Source organism: Canis aureus, chromosome 9, assembly GCF_053574225.1.
Source record: "Canis aureus isolate CA01 chromosome 9, VMU_Caureus_v.1.0, whole genome shotgun sequence".
Lineage (NCBI taxonomy): Eukaryota > Metazoa > Chordata > Mammalia > Carnivora > Canidae > Canis > Canis aureus.
In genome coordinates this window covers 51,186,176-51,213,379 of record NC_135619.1, presented here as the reverse complement: position 1 = coordinate 51,213,379, position 27,204 = coordinate 51,186,176, and the positions used below count along the sequence as shown (strand labels likewise).

General features: G+C 37.2%; 2 protein-coding genes across 5 annotated transcripts in view; one reads left to right on the top strand and one right to left on the bottom strand.

Annotated features, from left to right (window-relative positions):
* Positions 1-11,663: 11,663 nt before the first annotated feature.
* On the bottom strand, positions 11,664-26,151 carry FCF1 (FCF1 rRNA-processing protein). Of its 2 annotated transcripts, XM_077909998.1 has the most exons (8): positions 26,011-26,151; positions 25,637-25,704; positions 23,779-23,850; positions 23,041-23,189; positions 18,315-18,387; positions 14,084-14,171; positions 12,824-12,918; positions 11,664-11,932 (listed from the first exon to the last, which is right to left on the bottom strand). In XM_077909998.1, exons 1-8 carry the CDS (start codon positions 26,011-26,013, stop codon positions 11,884-11,886), a joined length of 597 nt encoding a protein of 198 aa, XP_077766124.1. In that variant the 5' UTR covers positions 26,014-26,151; the 3' UTR covers positions 11,664-11,883. The 2 variants fall into 2 exon arrangements, with proteins under 2 accessions (XP_077766124.1, XP_077766125.1); XM_077909999.1 differs by having other exon boundaries at positions 25,637-26,055.
* The window catches only part of AREL1 (apoptosis resistant E3 ubiquitin protein ligase 1), a 42,785-nt gene continuing 41,676 nt past the window's right edge, over positions 26,096-27,204 (top strand). For all 3 annotated transcript variants that reach the window (XM_077909997.1, XM_077909996.1, XM_077909995.1), the window contains exon 1: positions 26,096-26,254. The gene's annotated coding sequence lies outside the window, so the exon portion shown is untranslated. The remainder of the gene's footprint in view (positions 26,255-27,204) is intronic.

Genomic DNA, 27,204 nt, shown 5'->3' with positions numbered 1-27,204 from the left:
AAGTTGTAAAAATAGTAAATAAATACCCCTCTATCCTTTAAAAATTTTTTTAAAAGATTTTTATTTATTTATTCATGAGAGACACAGAGAGAGAGAGAGAGAGGCAGAGACAGGCAGAGGGAGAAGCAGGCTTCACGCAGGGAGCCCGACATGGGACTTGATCCCGGGACTCCAGGATCACGCTCTGGTCTGAAGGCAGGTGCTAAACCACTGAGCCACCCAGGGATTCCCCCCCACCCCCGCTCTATCCTTCATCGAGGCACACCATCTGTTATGTTTTCTTACATTCTCCTTCTTCCTCTTTTCTCTCACATCTATTACCTATCCATCTTTCCCTAAACCATCAGTTACTTGAAGACACTGTGACCCTTCACACATAAACATTCAGCATATATTTCCTAAAACAAGGGTATCCTTACATGTATCTACAATATAATGTTCATGCTAAGGATATTTAACATAAATACAATTATATTATCTAGCAATCAGTCCATATTTAAATTTCCCTAAGTGTCTCAACAGTATCTCTTATGGCTTCTTGTTTTTTTAAAGATTTTATTTATTTATTCATGAGAGAGAAAGAGAGGGAAAGAGAGAGAGAGAGAGAGGCAGAGGGAGAAGCAGGCTCCATGCAGGGAGCCCGATGTGGGACTCAATCCTGGGTCTCCAGAATCAGGCCCTGGGCTGAAGGCAGCACTAAACCGCTGAGCCACCAGGGCTGCCCTTGTTTTTTTTTTTTTTTTTTTTTTTTATTGGTGTTCAATTTACTAACATACAGAATAACACCCAGTGCCCGTCACCCATTCACTCCCACCCCCCGCCCTCCTCCCCTTCTACCACCCCTAGTTCGTTTCCCAGAGTTAGCAGTCTTTACGTTCTGTCTCCCTTTCTGATATTTCCCACACATTTCTTCTCCCTTCCCTTATTTTCCCTTTCACTATTATTTATATTCCCCAAATGAATGAGAACATATAATGTTTGTCCTTCTCCGACTGACTTACTTCACTCAGCATAATACCCTCCAGTTCCATCCACGTTGAAGCAAATGGTGGGTATTTGTCATTTCTAATAGCTGAGTAATATTCCATTGTATACATAAACCACATCTTCTTTATCCTTGTTTGTTTTTGTTTAAAGACGTTATCTATTTATTTATTTGAGAGAGAGACACACAGAATGGGAGTGAGTAGGGGGAGGAGCAGAGGGAAAGGGAGAAGCAGACTCCCCGCTGAGCACAGAGCCCAATGTGGGGCTTGATCCCACAACCCTGAGATCATGACCTAAGCCAAAATCAAGAGTCAGACACTCAACCACCTGAGCCACCCGTTTTTTTGTTTTTGTTTTTGTTTTTTTTAAGTAGGCTCCATGCCCACCATGGAGCCCAACACAGGGCTTGAACTCATGACCCCAAGATCGAGACCTGAGCTGAAATCAAGAGTTGGATGCTTAATTGACTGAGCCACCCAGATGCCCTGCTTCTTGTTTTTTTTTTTTGGTTTTTGTTTTCGTCTTCTTAAATTCAGAGTCTAGTCAAGGATAAGACATTGCTTTTAATTGTCATGCCTTGTTAGTCTCCTTCAATGTAAAATAGTTTGCCAGCATTTTTTTTTTTATGTCTCTCATGACATTAATTTTTAAGAATCCAAGCCAATTCAGGTCATGATCCCAGGGTCCTGAGATCAAGCCCCGCATCGGGCTCTGTGCTCAGGGGGAATCTGCTTCAGGATTCTCTCTCTCTGCTCCTCCTCCTGCTTGTGCTCTAAAATAAATAACTGAATCTTAAAAAAAAAAAAAAAAGAATTCAAGCCAATTATTTTGCTGAATGTCCCTCAGTTTGGGATTTGACAGTTTCCTCATAATTAGATTCATGTGAAAAAATTCTAATTTGGGGGACAAAAATATTACATGGGTATTGTATCCTTCTATACACTGCATCATGATGTACATTATGCCAACTTATCCTCTTAATAGTAATATCAAGTTTAATCATTTGGTCAAGGCAGTGTCTGCCAAATTTCTCTATTGCAAAGGTGTATATAACTAATCTGTGTGGTGATACTTTGAAGCTCTGGAAATATCTTGTTCCTCACGGTTGTCCACCAATGGTTCTAGCATCCACTGATGATTCTTGCCTGAAACAGTACAATGGTGATTGTAAAACAATGATTTTATATTTTTATCATTCCTTCTACACTGAATAGTTGTCATATTTCTATATATGAAAGTTCTCCTATCCCATTTTATTTATTCTTAGTATCTTATGGACTCATGGATTCTTCATTAAAAATTAGTGTGCATCAACATGTTGTATACCTTAAATTTACACATTATATGTCAAATATAGTTTAAAAATCAATGTGATAATCCATTACTGTCATCATTAATTCTGATGACTAAACTGTCTCAAATTTGGCCAGCATGAGCCTTTTCAAGCTGGCTCCTCAAGATCTGAGCACTTCTTTGCATTTTTCTGTAATTAAAGAATGCCTTTATTATGGAGAGGGACCAGGATGCTGACTGGACACCTGAACTTCCCTCCACTCCTGGACACACAGAATGTACACACAAAGCAATTCCCTATGAGAGAAATCCAGAAACTAGCTGAGTGACTACTATACATCAGGCAAATGAGAAATACTCAAATAGGATAGGAAGGGCTGAGACATACTGTTACTTACCATGAAGCTTATCCTTGGCATAGCACCAAATAATTGGGAGGGAACCCCCAACACCCAGATTCTTCCTGAGGAGTAAGGGGTTTGAACCACACATCTAGTGCCCCAACTTGTAAGGCTCCCACACTGGATGTCCCCAAAACACCTACCTCTGAAAGCCAATAGGGCTTATGTCTACAGGCCTATAGCAAACAAAGAAGCAGTTCTGAGTGGGAATGGGACTTCTCTGGAATGGGACTTCAAACTTTCATTTCTCACTGTGTATCTTTGATCTTGTATCTATTTTTTATTGTACTAAAATCCACATCACATTAAATTTACCATCTTTTAAAAATCATTTTTAGGTGCACAGCTCTTAAGTGTTAAATATATTTACATTGTTGTGCAAAAAATCTCTACAACTTTTGCATCTTGCACAACAAACTCTATATCCACTAAACACTAATGTCTCCTGCCCACACTCCTCTGCATCTGGCAACCATGTTTCTATTCTCTGTTCCTGATTTTAGCTACTGTAGACACTTTATGAGTGGAATTATATGGTATTTGTCCTTTTTGTGGCTGGCTTATTTTGCTTAGAACAATGTTTATCATATTGTAGAATGTAACAGGATTTCCTTCTTTTTAAAATCTGCATAATAGTCCATTGTGTGTATATACTACATTTTCTTTATCCATTCATCCATCAGTGGATATTTGGGTTGCTCCCACTCTTGGTTATTGTGAATAATGCTGTAATGAACATGGGTATGCAAGTATTTCTTTGAGATCCTGCCTTGAATTCTACTGGATATATAAACAGAAGTGGGATTGCCAGATCATATGGTAATTCTATTTTTGATTTCTTGAGAAACCACTATACTATTTCCATTGTGGTTGTACCATTTTACATTCCCACCAACAGTGACAAGTGTTCCAATTAATCAGATACTGATTGTATCCTTGACATTTATTTTCTGTTCTTTTGATAGTGGCTGTCCTAATGGATGTGAGGTGGTATCTCATCATGGTTTTGATTTGCACTTAGCTTATGATTAGGGATATTGAGCATTTTTTCATGTGCTTATTGGTTTTCTGTATATCTTCAGCTAATTGTCTCTTCAGGTCTTTTTGCCCATTTTTAAATTGGGTTATTTGTTTTTTCTGTTGTAAAGTTATAGAGGTTCCTAATGCATTCTAGATTTTAATCCCTTGTCAGATGTATGCTTTCTAAATATTCTCAGGATCCCTGGGTGGTGCAGCGGTTTGGCGCCTGCCTTTGGCCCAGGGCGTGGTCCTGGAGACCCGGGATTGAATCCCACGTCGGGCTCCCGGTGCATGGGGCCTGCTTCTCCCTCTGCCTATGTCTCTGCCTCTCTCTCTCTGTGTGTGACTATCATAAAAAAAAAAAATTCTCTCCCATTCCATAGTGTGCCTTTTCACTCTGTTGATGGCTTCCTTTGAAAGAAGGAATCGTTTAAATTTCATGTGGTTCCATTTGTCTATTTTTGCTTTTGTTGCCTGTGTTTTTGGTGTCATATATAAGAAATCATTACCAAATTCAATATCCTCAAGCTTTCCCCATTTTCTTAGTTTTAGGTCTTATGTTTTGGCCTTTATCTACTTTGAGTTAATCTTTGTTAATTTTATGGTGCAAGAGTCATTTTTCCTTCTTTTGCATGTGGATATCCAGTTTTCCCCAGGACCATCTGTTGAAGAGACTGTCCTTTTCCCATTTTGTAGTCTTAGCACCCTTGTCACAAATCATTTAATATATTCAAGTGTTTATTTCTGGGCCTTCTATTCTGTTCCACTGGTCTATATCTCTGTCTTTATGTCAGTACAACACTGTCCTCATTACTATTGCTTTGTAGTGTGTTTTGAAATCAGGAATTGTGAGGTATCCAACTTTGTTCTTCTTTTTCAGATTGTTTTGGCTATTTAGGATCTCTTGGGATTCCATATGAATTTCGGCATTTTTTTCCTACTTCTGCAAACAAATGTCATTGGGATTTTGATAAAAATTGCACTGAATCTGTAGATCATTTTGAGTAATATGAACATTTTAATGATATTGAGTCTTCCAATCCAAGAACACAGGATGTCTTTCCATTTCTTTGTATCTTCTCTGATTCTTTTAGCAACATTTTGTAATTTTCAGTATAGAAGTTTTTCACTCCTTAGTTAGGTTTACTCCTAAAGTATTTTATCCTTTTTGATGCCATAGTAAACAGGATTTTCTTTTTTTTTTTGAAAAAAAAATTTTTTTTTAATGATAGTCACAGAGAGAGAGAGAGAGAGGCAGAGACACAGGCAGAGGGAGAAGCAGGCTCCATGCACCGGGAGCCCAATGTGGGATTCGATCCCGGGTCTCCAGGATCGCGCCCTGGGCCAAAGGCAGGCACCAAACCGCTGCGCCACCCAGGGATCCTGTTTTCTTTTTTTTTTGAATTAATCGTTGTTAGTATACTGAGATACAACTAATTTTTCCATGTTGATTTTGTGTCCTGAAACTTTGCTGAATGCATTAATTAGTTCTAACAGTTTTAAAAACGGTTTCTTTAGTACACCTGAAACTAATATTATATTGTATGTTAACTGGAATTAAAATAAAAACTTAAAAATAAAAATGGCTTCTTTAGGGTTTTCTACATGTAAGATCATATCATCTGTGAACAGATATAATTTTACTTCTTCATTTCCTATTTGGTTGCCTTTAATTCTTTTTCTAATTGTTCTAACCCAGACTTTTTAACATGCTCTTTATTAGCTGATACAGATAAGTTTTGCTACGGTAATAAAAACAAACAAAAAGCCAATCCAAATTTCATAGTTTAAAATAACAAATGCTTATTTATCATTCACTCTGATGTTCCCATCATTAAGCTGGGATCCAGACAAAGCAAGTTTCCATCTTTGTCTTCATGACTGTAAAGAAAAAACAGGGCAGCTCTGGTGGCGCAGCGGTTTGGCGCCGCCTGCAGCCTGGGGTGTGATCCTGGAGACCCGTGATCAAGTCCCGCATCGGGCTCCCTGCATGGAGCCTGCTTCTCCCTCTCCCTCTGCCTGTGTCTCTGTCTCTCTCTCTGTGTCTATGAATAAATAAATAAAATTAAAAAAAAAAAACAAAGGGGGCAAAAAAAGCTAATCACACAATGACTTTTAAAGCTTCTGCCTAGAAATGAATGTCATCTTCACTCACGTTGCCACCCCTAACTTCAGAGATGGTGGGGAAGAGCAATCCTACCCTGGGTTCATAAAATAGAGTTGGGAATATTTGCTGAGCAGCACAACAACTGCTACACTCCACCCTTTTGTTACCAAATGCTGGCCTCACTGCCTCACTTTCCTTCTCAGAGGCCAAGTACATACAACCCCCTGCTCCCCAGAGACATTCTCAAAATTGTGTCCAGTAATGACATCAGGCTCAAAATTCAGGATACCTAGGAAAAGTATAGGAGTCTCTACAGCAAGGCATATATGTAGTAGTATCCTTATCAGGTGTGGCTTTTTTTTGATCTAAAGACCTATGCAATAAAAGGGCAAATGATCTGCCCTCATATACCAAGCACACAGTTGTTGTAATAGGAGTAGGACAACCACAGTGAATACTCTCATTCAGAAAAAAGAAAGAAAAAAGAGCACAAAGAAATGATTGGTTTCTAGCAATTCTGTCTATAAGATAAAACACACCAGCTCACCTCAGTTTCAGGATAAGAAATTCACAAAAAATAAAAAATTAAAAAAATTAAAAATAGCGAAACATATACAAGGCAAATAAATGTATTACAAAAGAAAAAAAAAACAAAGAGAAAGCAGAGATCCTGTTCTTAACATCAAAGAAAAGAGAATTTGGGCCCAAATGCATTCAATGAGACAAAATAGATACAGTATAAAACTAAAGGCTACAATTCACAACAAAAGAACAACAAAACAAAAACAAACAAAAAACCAAAAAAAAAAAAAAAAAAAGGCTACAATTCACAAGAAACCTATCAGTTATGAGTACTCATGCACAGAACCACACAGTAGCAACAGTCATCAAGTGGAAACTAAGTAAGAAGCACAAGGAGAAATAAACAAAACATACTAATATCAGGAGACTCTAATGTATTCCTCTCAGCTTGAGACAGATCAAAGAGTCAAATAAGATAGAGAAGACCTAAACAATTAGATAGGTCTTATGGATAAATATCAAAACTTTTACCCTGATAATATCATGGTAACAGAGACTGTACCTCCTTTCCAAGTGTGTATGGGATGTTCATGAAACTGATGTTAGGCTACCAAAAAACCCTCTGTGTTTTCCATATTGCTTATTCGAACAGCATATTTTTTTGCATCTTTTCCCATCTTTTAGTTAAGTATAATCTATGCACAACAAATGCACTCATTTCGTGTACAGTTTAAAATGCATTTTGACAAATCAATATATCCAAGTAACCATCACAACAATTAAGATATAGAATATTTCCATAATCCCCCCCCCGCCCAATTCCTTTGTATCTGTACACAACCAACCTTCCACCCAACCTCAGGTAATTAATGATTTCCCATCACTATAAATTAGTCTTTTCTAGAGTTTCATATAAATGGAATCATATAGCATATATTCTTCTGTGTCTGGCTTCTTTTGCTCTACTTGATTTTAAGATTTATCTATGTTGCTGTATCAGTTCATTCTTTTTATTGCTAAATAGTATTCCATTGTGTGAAGGCACCACAATTTATCCATCCACTTATCCATAGATACTTGGGTTGTTTCCAGTTTTTATCTTTTATGAATAAAGATAATGTAAACACTGTGTACAAATCTTTGTGTGAATATTGTTTTCATTTTTCCTGGGTGTATCTCCTAGGAGTAGAATTACTGGGTTGTGCAGTCAGTGTATTCTCCTATCATTTCCAACTGCTCTGTGTCATTTTATTTTAGGTGTGTTTTGTAATACCACACAGCCACAAGATTTTAAAAATATCCAACCTGTATATTTGTCTTTTAATAAGAAAACTTACCTAATCACATACATCATGACTACTGTGAATTTGTACTTTTCTCTACCATCTTTCTCTATTTTATCATTATTTCTTCTTCCCTCCTCTCTTCTGCATTTTTTTCTTTTTTGATTTACAGATAGCAAAATATGCAAATCTCCAGTGATTCAGTTCAATGGGTTTTGACAAACCTATTTTGTTCTTTGAGGGTTTTTTTTTGAGTTTTTTTTTTTTTGAGTTTTTTAAATAATTCAGTTTTCCTTCCCATTTCTTCTTTCTGACACACATCCTATATTAGTTAGGATTAAGTTTGACTATACAACCAAAGTAAAAACCAAGCCAGCGTTTCCAATGTATTGCCAAATCTGATCACTGAGTTTCCAACTTTATATTACCCAAAGGCTCTCCCACAGAAAAAGAGAGCAACTCTCCAGTAAACACTCTGGGTAAGACTATTTCACTTGAGTTTGATCTCCCAGGTTTGAAATAAGAACAATGGCAAAGGGAATAAGGATAGTCTGATTGGTCCAACCAGGAAGATGAAATATCCATACTATGTGCTGGGGTAGGAGTGAGCCACAATCCAGTCCTGTAACAATGGTTTTCTCCTAAGAGGAATTCTGTTAGCAGAGAAGGGAGGCTAGGAAAAGAATTATTTTCAGACCTTTTTCTATCCATATATGTCTATTACCATATAAACAATTTTGTAATTTTGTGGTTTTAAAAAAAAGGAAAACACTTATCACACCATACTTAATTGTTCTACAAGTTGCTTCTTTTTCTTAACATTACTAAGTAGTATAGCTCTTATTAATTGTGGTAAGATATACATAAAAATAACCATTTTAGCCATGTTTAAGTGAATAGTTCAGTATCGTTAAGTACATTTACAATGCTGTGCAACCAATCTCCATAATTCTATTTTGGAAGACTGAAGCTCCATCCTCATTAAACTTCCTATTCCCCACTCCCTCCAGCCCCTGGGAACCACCTTTTTACCATGTCTCTATGAATTCAGTTATTGTAGGTACTTCATGTAAGTAGAATCCAGTATTTGTCTTTTTGTGACTGTCTTACTTCACTTAGCATAAACGTCCTCTAGGGTCATCCATGTTAGAGTATGGGTCAGAACTTTCTTCCTTCTTAAGGCTGCACAATATTTTATTATATGTATATACCACATTTTGATTACTCGAATAGTCATCTGTTGATGGACACTTGGATTGCTTCCACTTTTTGGTTATTGTGAATAGTGCTGCTGTAAACATAGGTGTGGTGTGCAAGTATCTCTTTACGATCCTGTGTTGATTCTTTTGTATACACTCTGGAGTGGAGTTGCTGGATCATATGGTAATTCCATTAATTCTTCCAGAAACCACCATTCTGTTTTCTTTTTCTTTTCTTTATTTAAAGATTTTATGTATTTATTCAGAGAGAGAGAGAGAGAGAGAGAGAGAGAGAGAGAGAGAGAGGCATAGACACAGGCAGAGGGAGAAGCAGGCTCCTCACAGGGAGCTGGATGTGGGACTTGATCCCGGGGCCCCAGGATCACACCCCGAGCTGCAGGCGGCGCCAAACCGCTGCGCCACCAGGGCTGCCCGCCATTCTGTTTTCTTTCTTCTTTTTTTTTTTTTTTATAAAGATTTTATTTATTTATTCATAGAGACAGAGAGAGAGGCAGAGACACAGGCAGTGGGAGAAGTAGGCATCATACAGAGAGCCTGACGTGGGACTCGATCCAGGGTCCCCAGGATCACGCCCTGGGCTGCAGGCGGCGCCAAACCGCTGCGCCACCAGGGCTGCCCGCCATTTTGTTTTCTATAGTGACTGTACTATTTTGTATTTCTAACAGTGCACAACAGGTTCAATTTCCTCACATCCTTGCCAATTCTCATTATTTATTTATTCTCAATAGTAGCCATCTGAATAGGTGTGCAGTGGTATTTCATTGTGGTTCTGGTTTGCATTTTCCTAACAATTAGTGATGTTAAGCATCTTTTTATATGCTTTTTTGATCATCTGTATGTCTTCTTCAGAGAACCATCTATTCAAGTCTTTTGCCCATTTTAAAATCTACTTCATTCTTTTTAAATGCTCAGGACATATATACTTTAAGAATATGGGATTGAACCGCATGGGTCAGGTTTCTTTTGGTACAATATTAGAAACATATTTGCTCTTATGATTTTCTTCACATTTTCTTTTCTCTAGTTTATGCTATTGAAAGAATACAGTATATAACACATATAATACATGTAACGTTCAGAATATTAATTCATTGTTTATGTTACCACTAAGACTTCCAGTCACAAATAGGCTATTAGTAGTTAAGTTCTGGGGAACAAAACGTCAACTGTGTGGGGCATCAGCTCCCCTAACCATTGTTCAAGGGTCAACTGTATAGATGTAACTATATTAAGATTCATTTGATAGAAGTTTACATTCTTCTCAATCTTTCTCTACTATAAACAGTGGTGCAATAAGATGCTTCTAGACACTTCCTTGTACTCACGTGTGAATGTTTCTTTACACATTTATATTATACTTATTCACTTATAACACATTAACCACGTATTTTAAGGAAAACCACCTGCATAATACCTATAAAAACCAAAAAATAGAATTGGGCTCCTTGGATATCTGTAATTTTTATTTTAATGGCTCCTGCCAAACTGCTGTCTAAAATGGTTATATCTATCTGCACTCTTCTTAGCATCGCATAACTACTCATTTCTTCACACTCCTATTATGTATACTGGAAGATCTTTTGGCCAGCCACTTGTCTTAATTTTGGGGGGTTGCCTTGCACAAATCTAATTTTAATATAGTCACACTTACCAACCCTTTTTTTCTTTTTAATGGTTTTTACATTCTTCATCTTATTTAAGAATTCTATCAAAAAATTATAGGCATTTTTTGGTGTTTTTTCCCTAAGACTTCCATTGCTTAGAAGAAAAAGGTTTAGATCTTTGATCCACTTGAAATGAATTCTCATGAAGCATATGAAGTAGGAATACTAAAACTTTTTTGAATGGATAGCCAACTCGTCACTATGATAATAATCACTGACACCTTACTGAACAATACTTCAATTGTCATGTACTATTTGATTTCATCCCATCTTATCAGGCTTGTTGTGAGGATCAGAAAACACATTTTAAAGAGGGAGCAAGGAAGGCACCAAATGGTTACATACCGTACCCAACTCATACAGATAGTAACTGGTAGAATCAGGATTCTAACCCCACTAAGAATTACTCCATACTATTTGGCCTTCCAATAAAGTTTCCTTTTCCCACAGATTTGAAATACTACCTTGATAATACACCAACTTGCCATAAATATATTGGTCTGTTTATGGACTTTCTATTTATTTTAATGATCTATTAGTCTATCCTTACACTACCTTCTGATCATTTAAACTATGTAATCTGATCCTGTTTTTCACCTTAGTTAAAATTCAAATAAGCTCCTATTGACCTCACAATCAAGCCCAAACCCTTTAGTATGTCATATAAGGCCCCCTCTTAGCCCACTTCCTCCCTCGGAGCCTCAGGTGTGGTACAGATCTCTTTTCCTTATGTTCCAGTAAGAAAAACCTTCTGGTAGCTGTCTAGGCAGGCCAAGCAGCCATTCCATGTCTCCATACTTTTGTTCATATGCCTCCTATGCTAATTTTCTTTACTTCACATATTAGGCAAGCACCTATTTGTTTTTTTTTTTAAATTAACTAAAAATAAATAAATAAATCAAATTAACTCAAATATTACTACCTCTAGCCTATCTATCTTCCCTCTCCATTCCCACCAAGGAGAAAGAAATCATTCTTTCCTCATACACAGGTCTATTGCCTATAGAGTTTTAATCTGGCATCACTATATTACTATATTTATTCATATACATGTTTCTCTTTTCCCCTATTATAATATGAATGTCTTGCGAGCAGGACCATACCTTACTAAGTACGTAATATAACTTTAATAAATGTTTGTTGAGTAAATGAATATAAAACAACCATCAAATTAAACAATCATCTGATTTATAGAAAGATGCAACAATACTTAAAATGATACAAAATACTGATTTCAAAACATCAAAAAATGAATATATTTAACCATACTCAGCTCATAACAGAGCAAATGGGTAAGAAGAATAATTCATACTATAGCATATTGCTAATATGAACTGGCAACAGAAAAAGTTGGTATAAGAAGACAGAAAAACGATCTTTTAAGAATTAGAACCGAGGGGCTCCATAATCATCTGGCATCCGCTCAATGTTGTACCTGATCAGGACAAAAAATTAACACTGGTAAGAAAGATGGGTCCAGAATCCACCTAAAATCCCATCCTTTACTGCCTGCAATACTTTCACCTCCCCATTATGAATCCTTTTTGTCAGTGGGAAAATTTTAAAGGGATATCATAATAAATGATTTATAGCAAAATGCTTTTAATATAGTATCTTTATTTTTCAAAGCCAGAGAGTTAACAAGTGAGGGAGCCAGGCACTGAGTCCAGGTAAGCCCAATTTCTCCCAGCCCATATTCTTCCCACTATATTGTATTCTTCCCAGGTTGAAAAGTGGGGAGTCTGAGCACTGGCATGAGAACATCCAAACAGGGTAAAGACCAGCTTTTTTTTTTTTTTTTTTTAATAAGCTTTTCGTTTCCCAGATGAGGTGCTGATCACATATACTAAGCTTTGAAAAAAAAGATATTTCTGGCCAAAAGATTAGCTTAACTTAAATTACTGCTTTGTATTTAAAGCTACACATTTCGAGACACCTGAGTGGCTCAAGTGGTTGAACGTCAGCCTTTAGCTCAGGTCGTGATCCTAGGTTCCTGGAATGGAGTCTGCATCAGGCAGCAACAGAGGGCCTGCCTCTCTATGTCTCCCATGAATAAATTTTTAAATCTTAAAAAAAAAAAAAAAAAAAAAAAAAGGCTACACATCTGTTTCTTCTAGCGATCTTACTACAACAGTGGGAATGTCTGCCTCATTCCCAAGTCCTAGCTTTATCTTTTGTCCTTGTTCTTGTTCCTCTCATTTCTTCAAATACAACTATGCGAGCATTTGATACAACAATCGCTTTCAAATTTTCCCATAACCTGACCTCATTTTTAATTGACATCAGCTATATACTTTTAATTACTTCCCCAAGAGACAGTTCTCACCTATGGTTAGAAATGTACATGATGGGAACTCCAGGGATCTTCCGGATCCTTCGTTTAAGGTCCCGGTCAACTGTGGCCACAATGTAACACTTGTGCTGTAAAAGATACCCATTGAGTGTTCATACTTTAAGTCTACTTAGTGATACTGAGTAATAGTACACTGGCTAATCCGGAGAATTACTCATTTTCACAGTAAATAGCAAAGGAAAGGTTATAATAATTTATTGAATACCTACTATGATCTAGGAGCTCATATTTATAAAACACAAACAAGTTGCCTCGGGGAATGTAGTTCTAAGAATCTTGAGGGGGAGAAGATAGAAAAACTATTTAAGAGCTGCAAATTGTTTTTTGTCTCATAAGTGGAAGGGACTTTCACATTTAGGGCAGATGATTTCTTTGTTTTGGGAAACACCCCCAAAAGACTATGCAAAGGCAGAGTAAATGCCTTAGATCAGAGGGTACAGCTTTTACCTTTCCTGGAATCTCTGGGCTTGGGCCTACCCTGAGACCTTCTAGTGGTAGAGGTAGGCTACTGCCTTGGCAATGAAGCCGGAATGGATCTCCAGGACAAGTCTGAGTCTAGCAGCTCTGAAGGCAGTAGCATTTAGCTGCCAGTTGTTTCATGTTTTACTTGTCATACCCCAATCTCCCATTAAGTTTTGAAAAGATTCATAACCTGGTGTCAGCTGTGCTGTGGGAAAGTAAGGCAAATGCTATCTCTACCCATGGAATGGAATGGCTTAAGAGATGGGAGCGTGGTCATCAAATGAAGATGATTATCCTTAGCAGGGAGAGGCTATAATAAGGGTAATCAAGAGCAGAAGTTCTTGTGGTGCTTGACAAGGAGGCCAGAACAGAAGAATCAAAAACCTAGTTATTCCAGGGTACTAAGATAGCATCCTGGGAGACTCAGATGTAACTGACAAACACTCTTGCTTAGGCATGGTGGAGAGGAACAAAATTCCTGCATGAGGAATATGGAAATAGATGATTTCTAATTCACAGGGAGGTGAAACCGATATTATATGTACACTCACAGCATTTTATATAAATGATTTGTGGAATAAGGATCAGTAAGTGCCCCACATCACATACCCAGTAAATGCAGGTGCTGAGATTTGAAACCCATGTCTCCTCCCCAAGCCTATGATTTTCCCATTAAAGTTACAGTATACATTTCCAATCCACTTCCTCAAGTACAAGAGGCATCTATGCTTCCTGTGAAGCACAGAGTAAACATTTAGAAACTGATGATACCTGAGTTACTCTCTGTACTAAGCAGTCATCTGCATAGGTTCCTTTGTGTGTGCATGGCAGTCGTTCAAATCTCGGATCCTTGGCAATCCTAAAGGGTTACAAAACTGGATTAATGACAACATTCAGGCAATGGGATAACTTTCTGACTCTTGATCTGTGAAATAAGAATGACTTGACCTATGTGGAGATTTTAAGGCACCCCTCTCCTTCTGCACCTTATCTTCTAATTGGAAAGACACCTAACAGAGAAGAGAACGAAAGCTTACTGACTGACAGCTGGTGTGCCTTAGGTCATATAATCTTCACAGAATTCTGAATTACTATGTTTCCAATTTACAAATGAGAAAGCAGATTCAGAGAGATTAATTAATTGTACTTGTTCAAAGTATACAGCTGGGAAAAGCTAGGATTCAAAATCAATTTTAACCCAACCACTTCGCTTTGGGAAGCTGTCTTACACAAATGTGCAACAACACAGGCATGAGGCTGGCCAGTATTATAATAGTGAAAAACTGGAGATAATCTGAACACCCATCATCAAGATAAAAGTTAAATATATTTTGGTGTCCCATCTTGTTTTTTAAAAAAATAAGTACAGCTGTCTACCAACATGGAAGGCTTGCTGAATAAACAAACTCAAAAAATTCACACTGTTGGGATCCCTGGATGGCTCAGCGGTTTAGTGCCTGCCTTCGGCCCAGGGTGTGGTCCTGGAGTCCCAGGATCGAGTCCCATAGAGGCTCCTGTGTGGAGCCTGCTTCTCTCTCTGCCTATGTCTCTGCCTCTCTCTGTCTCTCATGAATAAATAAATGAAATCTTAAAGAAAAAAATTCAAACTGTTGAATAAAAAAGTCAGTCATTGAACAATATACATATATGATTCAATTAAGAAAACATAAATCTCTTTCATTTTCTTTCTCTACATTTGCATTTGCTTAGAAAAAAAGGCTTGGAAAAACATATACAAACTATACACTAACCCTTCTCAGTTATCACCATTAGGGTAGAAGAATGGACAAAGTTGAATAAGCAGGACTTTTACTTTTTATTGTATATATATATTTATAGTTTGCCATTAATAAACGTGTTATTTTCCTACAAATTTGAAAAAAAGTCCCAAATCTGTGATTCCCAGAGCCATGTTCTTCCTATTACATAACGATGATGAATTACAAACTGAATAAAAATACAAGGCATCACATAGGTACCAAGTGAGAGAAAAATACTCCATATTGTAATAGTTCAGAGCTAAGTCACTGTGGATTTAGTATGTATAATTAAAAAACAAAATTATATGGAGGTTAAATAAAATGAATACAAAACAGTATTCCCAAAAAAAGTGAAGGCAGGCATGTTCCAAACAGGGTACCAAACATCTATAAAATGGCTCAAGGGTGTGAGGGAAGACCAAACACATGTTTCTGGAGGGAAGAAGAGTGTGCAGAGGACAGTGAAACAGGGCTGGGAAGACAGAACTTTCTGCTGTGATATTGCCAAGTTGCTCTCAGAAGTGACTGTCCACTTTACATTCTTATCTGTTGAGTATGAGAATTCCATTGGTCCCCCGTCTCAACTACTTGTGGCATTGTTAAATAGACTTCAATTCTTGCCAGTCTGCTAGGTATGAAATGATTATCTCCTTGTGAATTTAAGGGTTTTGTCTTTTTCTTATGGATTTGTACTTCTTTATATATTTTGAAAATAAGCCGTTTGTTGATTATATGCATTACTAATATCTTCTCACTATCTGTGGCTTCTTGTGTTGCTTTCTTTATGCTATCTTTTGTTCCACAGTTGTATTCAATATAGTCAGATTGATTAGTTTTCTATTACGGTTTGGACTTCTTCAGAAAGCCCTGCCCACTCCAAAATCACTAAGATATTCTCTGTATTTTCCACAAAAGCCTAGATACTTAATCTACCTTGAACTGATTTTTGTGAAAGAGGTAAAATAAGAATTTAATTTTCTTTCCACAGTAATATTCAATATTTTGATAGTTTATCACTTTTCCATTCAGCTGAACAATGCTCTTATACATTGGGTTCCCATTTTTCTTTGCCTTTATTTTTTTTTTCTTTGCCTTTAAAAAAGTTAGCTTTATTAGGTATAAATGAAATACAATAAAATTCACTGGTTATCATGTAAAATTTGATGAGTTTTGACAAATTTATATATCCATATCACTATCTCCACAATTGAGCTATAGAACACTTCCATCACTACAAAAAAGTTCCCTGTATCCCTTTGCAGTTAATCCACTTTTCTCATGCTCAGCTCCAGTTAACCACTATATTCTATTAGTATAGCTCTGACTTTTCTGGAATTTCATATGAATGGAATCACACTTCTGGGACGACAGAAATGTTTTATTTCATGACTATGATGGTGATTCCATAACTGTACACATTTGCCAAACCCATCAAATTATAGAAATTCAGTGAATTTTTTTATTTTCATTATTTAAAAAAATATTTTATTTAAATTCAATTTGCCAACATATAACTCCCAGTGCTCATCTCATCATGTGCCTTCCCTCATGCCTGTCACCCAGTTACCCTATTCCTTCCCCACCCCGCCAGTCCTCCCCCTCCCCGCAACTCTTTGTTTGTTTCCCAGAGTTAGGAGTTTCTCATGGTTTGTCTTCCTCTCTAATTTTTCCCCACTCAGTTTCCCTGGTGAATTTTACAGTATGTAATTTACACCTCTAAAAGGTCACACACACACACACACACACACAAATTCACTGGTACATCTTGGACCTCGAATGAATCTTTTACCCACGCATGATTTTGTAATAGTATTCAATGATCATTTGGAAAATACCAATTCGCTGAATTACACAAATCTTCCAAATTTCTTTATACAGTAACAAAAAAAATCATACTCAGTATCTTCACTGGTCTCAACAGAAAGGTCTTTAGTATTGGGAATGTGATAAATTCATGACTTTTCAAAACTCTAATTTTTCACTTGGAAGCTTGAATTTTATCATTGGTAACTAATACAGTTGTTTTCCTTTAAGTAACAGATTCACTGCATTAATTTTTGAGAAACTATCTGCTAAGTGCTAAAGTCTGAAAAATCAGTGTTTGTCAGTTATTTTTCACATAAAAATGACATTCCATGCAAAAGTAGCTGGTTTGGCTCATAATCTAAACAAGTACACACATGCTTTTCATTGAGGTAGGTTTCACTCTTGGGTAGCAGCAGAAGTGCTTTAGGTATACTTTACCCACTTCATCACAAGGAATACCGATGTGTACTCTAGGGTCTATATTTAACAAAGTCAACAGGTGTTACTGCTTCATCAAGGATATTCTTAAGTGACTCTAGGTTGTTGTTGTTCTTTTTAAAGATTTTTTTTTTTTTTAAAGTAATCTCTACATCCAATTTAGGGCTCAAATTTATAATCCCAAGATCAAAAGTTGCATGCTCTCCTGACGGAGCCAGCCAGGCACCCCTGGGTGTTGGCTCTTGTTTTTTTAACTGCCAGTGAATGTCAGTGAAGAATACAGTCTACTAGTATTATTTGGGTCCACTGCCTTTCTGCCATCAGGATAAATGTCAGCACAGTGACAACGACAATGTCTTGATATTATTATGAAAATAGTTTTGTGGACTTCCTGCAAAGGTGTCTGGGACTCATAGGGGTCCATGGACCATACTTCAGGAACCACTACTTTTAACTCAAGTGTACTTTCTAGAGTAAGCTCAAAACTTAGAATGTGAATCCTTTACGTGTGAGATTCTAAAAGAGGTATCTTAATAACTAATAAAAAGACACTTTCTAATTGAAAATCCACAGGAACTTAAAAGAATTCCTACAAGACCAATATGACTAACTTCATTCAAAAATTTCAGCTTAGGGGTGCCTGGGTGGTTGAGTTACACGTCTGACTTTGGTTCACGTTGTGATCTTAGGCTCCTGGGACAGAGCCCCATGGCAAGCTTCCTGCACAATGCGTAGCCTCCTTCTCCCTCTGTCCCCTCCTTGGCTCATTTTTTTTTTCTCTCTCTCTCAAATAAATAAAATCCAAAAAAAAAAAAAAAAACCCACTTCAGCTTAAGATTCTCTAACCTCCAAATGTTTGCTTTCTTGATCATAAATTGTTACTAGTTTTGTGTAGTTTTTATTTAAACGAATTATCCAAGAAATCCTTGGACACTGAATAGATGAAGGAAGGTCAAAAGAAATCTTCAGTATACCAATCTAGACCAGCTCCTTCCTACCTTAGAGCCACTCGATACTTTTGTCCCAGTTTCTCAATTTCAGCCATTACACAGTCAGTTATACAAGGGATACCTGCCAGGAAAAAAAATACATATTAATGATAGAATTTGTGAAGGAACTGGTTTGACTCTCTCTGAATTATATCCCATTGAGAGTCTTTAAGAGACCCATGAGGTTTCCAGAATGACAGCAGAATAAGCATGCTGAAATGAACAACAGAACGAGAAGTGAATAAAATCCCTATTTGTAAGGAAACTAGCGAACTGAACTATCTCAAACCCACAGATTCATAAAATGTCATGAATGTATCTGAGGGAAAATTTAAGCTGGATCTCTGTCATTCTTAAAATAAATTCTAGATAGAAAAAATTTTAAGTGTGAACCAAAAGAATCCATGCAATTAATTAGGAAATGTAATTTCATCACATAAAAATAGAAAACTTCTGTTTGACAGCTACCAAAGTCATATTAAAATAAAAATAAACTAGGAAAAATATTTCTATACATTCATCAGAGGGCTAATTTTCTTAACATACAAAGAGCTTGTTTGTAATGAGTTTAAATTAAATGTTATCTGCCAGACACTGGGCCAAGCACTTTATGAGGATTATCTCACTTAATTTCAGAATAATTCCTACCAGGTAGCATTGTTATTATTAGCACCCCCATTTTATAGATCAGGAACCTAAGGCACAAAGAAGCAAGTAGAAGTAAATGGTGAAGCCAAGACTTGAATGGAGATTGGCAGTTACAGACTAGATTCTTAACCACCAATGGTATATTTCAGTTCATACACTTCAGGTCATAGAGGAAGACATATAACAATCAGTGAGCATAAGGGTGCTCAATCTAAGCCTAATTAAAGAGATACAAATTGAAACAAGATTTTACTTTCTACCTATTCAAGAGGCAAAGATTAAGCAAGGAAAATACCCAATACTGAGGAAATAGGTATTCTCACACTAAGTTAGTAGGTGTACAAATGCATATTACTATTTTAGGGCAATTTTGCAATACCTATTAAAATAAAATATACATATCCTTTTATTTTTATTTTTACATATCCTTTTATATTATAATACAGCTTCTAGAAATGTATTCTAAAGAATTACTCCACCCTAACAGAGACATTCACAGATATTCATTATAGAATTATTTATAATAAGGCAAAAACCACAAGTAACCCAAATATCTAATAGGATATTCACTTTTAAAAATTATATAAATATTATGTAAACTTAAAAAAAATGAGGTCCACTATACATATTGACACAGAAAAATGTTTAAGACATATTTGAAAAAAAAAAAAAAAAAAAAAAGACGTATTTGTGCAAGGGGCCCCTGGGTGGCTCAGTCGGGTAAGCATCTGCCTTCGGCTCACATCATGATCCCAGGGTCCTGGGATCAAGCCTCGCATCAGGCTCCCTGCTCAGGGGGAAGCCTGTTTCTTCCTCTCCCTCTACCTGATGCTCCCCCTGCTTGTGCTCTCTTGTTCTCCCTGTCCCTCAAATAAATAAAAAACCTTTAAAATAAAGTTTTAAACTTTTATGTAAATGTAATATACAAAATGTAACTGTAAAAAATAAGAAAAAAATGGATGAGTGAGATGTGATCCCAGCCATACAATGGAATGTTATTTGGTAATGAAAATAAAAGATATACTGATACATGTTTTAACACAGACGAGCCTTGAAAACATGCTAAATGGAAGAGAATAAAATATTATACAGTCTCATTTAATGAAATATCCAAAATAGACAAATCTATAGAAATAGACTACAAATTAGTGGTTGTCTAGGGGAGGAGGATGGGAAAGGTTGGCGATGATGGCTAAGGGGTTCCGAGTTTCTTTTTGGGTAATAAAATATCCTAAAATTGACCTTGAATATGCTAAAAGTCATTGAATCATCTACTTTAAATGCTATGTGAATTATATCTCAAAGCTGTTAAAAAAGGCACAAAGATAAATAGTAAATTACCTATGATCCATTTTCATTAATAAAATAAACAAAAATAACCTATACTTTGCAGTTTGTATCTGAAGTTTTAAAGGGGATACCTGGGTGGCTCAGTTAAGCATTCGACCCTAGATTTCAGCTTAGGTTTGATCTCAGGGCTGTGAGTTCAAGCCCCACATTGGGCTTCACACTGGGTGTAGAGCCTACTAGAAAAAAATAAATAAATAAAATAAAAATAAAAACTGTTTCTCTCTAAGGAAAGGTATTACAGGGAGCTTAAATGTTTTTATGCTATGCTGAGCGAAATAAGTCAACTAGAGAAAGACAATTATCATATAGCTTCACTCATGTGGAATATAAGAAACAACACAGAGGATTATAAGGGAAGGGAGAGAAACTGAATGGTAAGTCATCAGAGAAGAAGACAAACCATGGGAGACTCTTTTTTTTTTTTTTTTTTTTAAAGGATTTTATTTATTGATTCATGACAAACACAGAGAGTGAAGCAGAGACACAGGCAGAGGGAGAAGCAGGCTCCATGCAGGGAGCCTGATGCGGGACTCAATCCCATGATTGCGGGATCATGCCCTGAGCCAAAGGCAGACGCTCAACCACTGAGCCACTGAGATGCCCCCAATAATGCTCCCAGGCATCCCAGGAGACTCTTAATCATGGGAAACAAACTGAGGGTTACTGGAGGAGAGGTGGGTGGGGGGATGAGGTAATCGGGTGATGGGCATTAAGGAGGGCTTGCATCTAGAGTAGGAAAGTAGGCCCAGGAAGAGGACTATCAAGAAAGGAAAGGTAACAGAGAAAAGGACTCATGGGCAGAAAAGAAAGCTGATGGAAAGCTAACTGCCCTTACTTGTTGGAATATCAGGCAGAAATGGGACCAGGAGCTAAGAAAAGTCAAAGGGGCATCTTTAAAGGTCTTCCTTCAGGTATAAAGCCAAGTGAGGAAAAATTAAATAGCTAAAGCTTAAAAAAGTTATGGAACCTCCTAGGTAACCAAATTTTTTTTTTTTTTTTGGTAACCAAATTTTTAATGTTTCTTCATCCTTTCCTTTGAAGTATTATTACACAGAAAACTGTAGAAAGTGGTATTTTCCTTAACAAGTTTGTTTTTATGTTTATGTTTATTATTATTAATTATTATTATTTAGAGACAGGAAAGGGCAGAGTGGGAGGGAGAAAGAGAGAGACTTAAGCAGGCTCCATGCCCAGCATGGAGCCCAACATGGGGCTAGATCTCACAACCCTGAGATCATGACCTGAACCGAAATCAAGAGTCCAACGCTTAACCAACTGAGCCACTGAAATGCCCCCAATAGGTTTGTTTTTAAAAAAGGCACAGTGAGAGCATTTAGCTGTACATATTATAACTGTACTCCTAGGTATCCATATCTAGAGAAAGCAATCCTCTAGGATGAAAGCTATCCTGAATAGTCACCATTTAGATAACAGTGATGAAACTATACAGTCAAGGAAACAATTCACCTTCAAAGGGCCATGCCTGAACCCTCCATCCATTTCATTTATAAGTAGGTCACAGCATTCCTAGATAAGCAGCTAGCACACTTTATTTATGGTTATAAAAAACACCACGGGAATACAAAGAGTCTACCAAGTTAAGTGTCTTCCCCCATCCAAGACCACCCTAGTCCACTCTCACAGGCAGGTAGTGTCCCAATTTCAGGTTACTCTTTATTATTCTACAAGCTTAAAAAAAATTAAAGTATTACATGTACATAGCTTAAAAAGATAAGGAAAAGTCTGTATGGAAAATTTACTGTTCCTTGATCCTAGCCCACCCCACCAATTCTGATTCTTAAAGAGCACTATTTTCCTTTATTAGCTATTTTTCTCATTTGGTGGTTACCTTCACATATTAATATAATTTAGCTCTCTTACTCATCACATTCCCTCCCCCATCTTCCCCATTTTAATAAATCAAAGCAACATTTATGTTACCATCACTCTATAAATGTTCATTATACAGCATCCTTTCAAAATTAAAGGAGGCATAAATTTTTTCCTTTTATGTATTCTTTATGGCAAAGTGAAGTTTAATTTTCATTTGTACCTTTAGATGACTGGAAAATAAACAAATGTAATGCCATCACAAAATGCAACAGATCTCATTATTAGGAAGTGATTCTCTTACACATGGCCTAGATTTTCTTTCTTACTCATGGTAGTGAAGGAAGATCACTAAAGGAGGGGACCCAAATACAAGGGAAAGCTACTAATGGTAAACTGCATACCTATGTGTAAACTACTTCTGGTCCTTTGTGGTACAAATAAATACCAAACTGAATAAATTTAGGAAATGTTAAAAAGCATTACTTCTAGTTCTGTCATCATAAATGGCAAAATATCTTATTTAGCTTTTCCACAATAGAGTAGAATGGAGAATGTTTCCTCCTTAATGTAAAAGAATATATATTCTTAAAAATGTAATAAATTTTTATTGCCCAGAATTTTAAAATCCAAAATTCTAAAACAAAAAATTCCCATCCTACTTTCAAAATTGATGTCCACAACAATAGTCAAAGTAGGCTAAATGTTTTCCGAATTGTGAAGTTTAATTATTCCCAGTCAAGTCTGCTTTACATTTCAATTCACTGAAAATCGTCATGGCTACTGTGAGCAAATTAAATGACCAGAAATCCAAAAACTAGGACCCCACTCCCCTCTTTTCATGTATTTGGATAATTATAATTATTCTGTACAAATGTCAAGAGAAATGCAAAAGTATGATACTCACACTTGGCATACAGACAGTCCATCATTGACTGTACTAAGTCAAGTTTGGCTTTAATGGAAAAGTTGATAAAGTTGGTATCAACCAGGATGTGGTAAGGTGGGCCCAGCTGTGTGTTATATTGGAAGAATAAGCAGGAAGGATGTTGGGGGCTGAAGGAAGAAGACACAAAACAAAGTAATGTCTACACTGATACTTTGATATCAACATTGTAAATGAAGTCTCTGCTTCAAACTGTTTGCTATAGATTAAGCTTTTTCCTTATTCATTGGAAATAATCTTAAAAAATCCTGTTATGATATATCCATTACCAATCTAGGGGAAAATGAGATAATAAGAACATATACTGAAGCTTCATAAAGTTAAGTGTACTTATTTAAAAGAAATGACCCTGAAATTTTTTGCTTACTATTTTTGGTGATACATTCTTCCTCAAATGCTGGTGTGTTAAACAATAACAATTGCCTCTTTTGAAAGATCTTTTGAAAGAAAAAAATTAATAATTCTAGATCTAATTCCCAAGATTTTAGGGGAAATTTTACTGCTCCATGAAATCCAAAAACCTTCAAACCACTGGAATGGATACATTTTCACTAGTATCACTCTCATTTGCATAGTTGTGTCAGACTTACAAATGACTGAGCAAATCAGCTCAGGGAAAGCCTGGATTTCTAAAAATTCTATGGTTCTAAAATGTCTCCTCTAGTTTCAAAGGAAAACTTGAAATTTTTGATTACTCACACTTCTCTTTCCTTGAGTGCACTGGGATCTTTCTTTTCTTTCTTTTTAGGTTTTAATCTATCCTTTTCTTTACTAGGAAAAAAGAAAGTAAATTAAACGCAAGAAAAAAAATGAAAGAGAAGAAAAAAATCATAGCAGTTATAATCTTAATCAACATTTAAAGTTTCTTCTTTTTTTTCTTACAGAGGAATTCTACTTTGTGATTTCTTCATGTTCATATCAATACACCCTTTTTAAGCACAAATAACTGTGTGGGAAGTAGGCTGAAAATAACATAATCAGTTAAACATAATGAAATTTAAAAATAGCCAATAATCCATACAAATTGTTAATTATATTAGTTAGTTATATTATCATTTTTTGTCAGAAGCTCTTCATATCAAGGATCAAAATCCAGGGATCCCTGGGTGGCGCAGCGGTTTGGCGCCTGCCTTTGGCTCAGGGCGTGATCCTGGAGACCCGGGATCGAATCCCACATCGGGCTCCTGGTGCATGGAGCCTGCTTCTCCCTCTGCCTGTGTCTCTGCCTCTCTCTCTCTCTCTGTGACTATCATAAATAAATAAAAATTAAAAAAAATAAATAAAAAGACATTTAAAAAAAAAAAGGATCAAAATCCACTTCAATGCAATGGAGAAACAGGTTGACATTTATCTTCTAAAGACTCAAACGCTCCAACAGTAGGGAGGAAAAAGATTCCTCCATATGACTCATAAGAGACTAAAATGTAAAACTATACACACAAAATTTAACCCTTAACTGAAAATAAAATATTATCAATGAAGCAACTTCCCTAAAAATTACATAATACATACTAAAGGCTGAGAATACAATTTGATAACTCTGAAGGCTGTTCCTTTGTTCTAAGGCTAATAAACAAAAGAAAAGCTAGTCTTTCTTTTCTTTTCTCTTTCCTTCCTTCCTTTCTTTCTAAAGTAAACTCTACTAGGCTCAACCTGGGGCTTGGACTCACCACTCAGAGATCAACAGTCCCATGCTCTACTGATGAAGCCAGGCAGATGCCCTGGGACCAGTCCTTATTTCATAACTTTGTCTATTCTTCACCGAAGCAGGGAAGCTTACAATAGGGAATATCATTCCACTCTCTCGCAGAGGTTTGGATTTTTATAAGATTTATAAAATGAAGACATCTAGGTGTTTTCCCATTCTTTTCTCTCTCTGTGTGTGTCTCTCATGAATAAATAAATAAAATCTTTAGAAAAAAAAAAAAAAGGTGGGGGGGATCCCTGGGTGGCTCAGCGGCTTAGCGCCTGCCTTTGGCACAGAGCGTGATCCTGGAGTCCCGGGATCGAGTCCAACATCGGGCTCCCTGCACAGAGCCTGCTTCTCCCTCTGCCTGTGTCTCTACCTCTCTCTCTCTTTCTCTCTGTCTCTCATGAATAAATAAATAAAATCTTAAAAAAAAAAAAAAACTATTTAAGTGGCAGGTGCTTGGGACACAAGACAAACATGGCCTCTGACCTCACCATCTTTCAACAATTTTAAAAGGTATTTTTTCCCCTGGGGGGGGGGGGAATATAAGTAATGTAATGGCAAAAACAAAGATATTCCTACCTACGAAGCTGTTAGGAGGCTTAAATGTGATACGGTAGATAAAGTTTATAAAAAAAGGCGGAAAACAGAGCGAACACTTCAGGAATGTTTAATCCCCATTCCCTTCTCCAGTGTAATTGCTCAGCATCTAGTGGCTGTTTCACACTTGCCTACTATGTTACGCTATATAAATCCAAGACACAATACATAATTTTACACGTAAACACAAAATAACAACAAAGTTTTTACTACTTATGCCCTCCTAACTCTCATATCTTTGGGTACAGCTTGATTCCCGATACTCACAGCCTCTGATCTCGGAGACTAAGCATTCGCTTCATGGTCGCATACTTTCTTGCTTTCTTTTGCTTCCCCTTGAAACAGAAATTTTAGAGTTAAAAGAACTGGATACATTGTATCTTCTTGAGTTATTTCTCTTCTTTTGTCCATTCCCTTCTCTTCTTCCTCAAATACCCAGCACTTCATCCTCTGTGCCCCCAACCTGGTTCTCCTCTCCCCACTCGGAAGAGTAGAACAGGCACCGCTGGGAGCAGTTTAAGAACCACAACCACGATGACAATAATTAGGGTAATACGGAGGAAATTTGGCTAAGGGATGACTGGCTCCATCTCCTCCCAAAACGTGGTGCGACAAAACCCTTTCTCCGACCCTCCCCTCACCATGTTCACGCCGCACTCTTGTTTCTTCCGGAATCACCGACTGCGCGACACTTTTGCGTCATCCAAATACTGCTTCCGGCAAAGGCTAGCCCGGAAGCGGAAGCCGCTTTGGGAAACGGAAGAGCTTGGAGCCGGTTCCCAGCCCGAACCGAGATCTGTACTGGGAGGATCTTGAGCCAGTCTCGTCCCGGGTACTGCGGCGTCGCCCCGGGCAGCACTTCTGGGACTTCGCCTCGCTGCTCGGGTAACGTTCCTCTCCACCACCGCTCTAGCTCGGAGCAGTGCCCCGAGGACCTCGCCTGCATCAGAGTTCCGGAGAGGCAGGACAGGGGGTCCGGGCGGGGGGACGGAATTCTCGGTTTTCCAGTACTTTAGGGAAACACATTCTCCTCATCCCTCAGCGCTGGGGGTGTCAGGTCTCTACGGTACAGCTGGGAAGCTGTAGTGCCTACTCTGTTGTCCTAGCTGACACTGTGCTTCGTGCAGCTGGGTGCACGATTCTCACGATTCTCTCGAGTAAATACCGTGTACTTGGGTCGGTGCAGAGAGGGATGAATCATCGCCTACTTTAGACCATCTCTAGAAAATTGGGGCATAAGCTTGCATATGTTACTAATTACCAAACCAGGAAAATGGCGAGGGGATAATTGACATTTATTGGAAAGCCTTGGTTTATTTATCACCCTTAATGGAAAAGGAATGGTTTTTGAGGATAAGAAGGGAAAGAGAATTTTTTTTTTTTTTTTTTTTTGAGTAGCCGCTGTGTACTTCGGTGGTTCTTAGCCTTCGGAGATCAGGTAACCCTTGAAGGTTTGTGGACCGCCAGGGACGATTCTTTGAAAAAAAAAAAAAAAGGCTCAACATTTTTCATGCAATTGATGAGACTCAGAGACTGAAACCCGTCCGTGGACTCTCTAGATGTCTGTGAACTTAAGAACCTCTATCTTGTATATGTACTTGGCACTTTAATTCTATTATCTTCTTTGACCTTCACAGTAACTTAAGTATCATCCGTTTACATGTGGAATAGCCGAGGCTTGACATTGCCTAGCAGTGTGTTCGGGTTTGATTTGATTCCGAAGCCTGTGTACTTTTCATCTTGCACAAAACTATTCTAATGTTTGAAATCCAAAAAGGTTATTAGGTTTTTTTTTTTTTTTTTAAGCTGGCTATTGCATAAAACACAGTGCATTG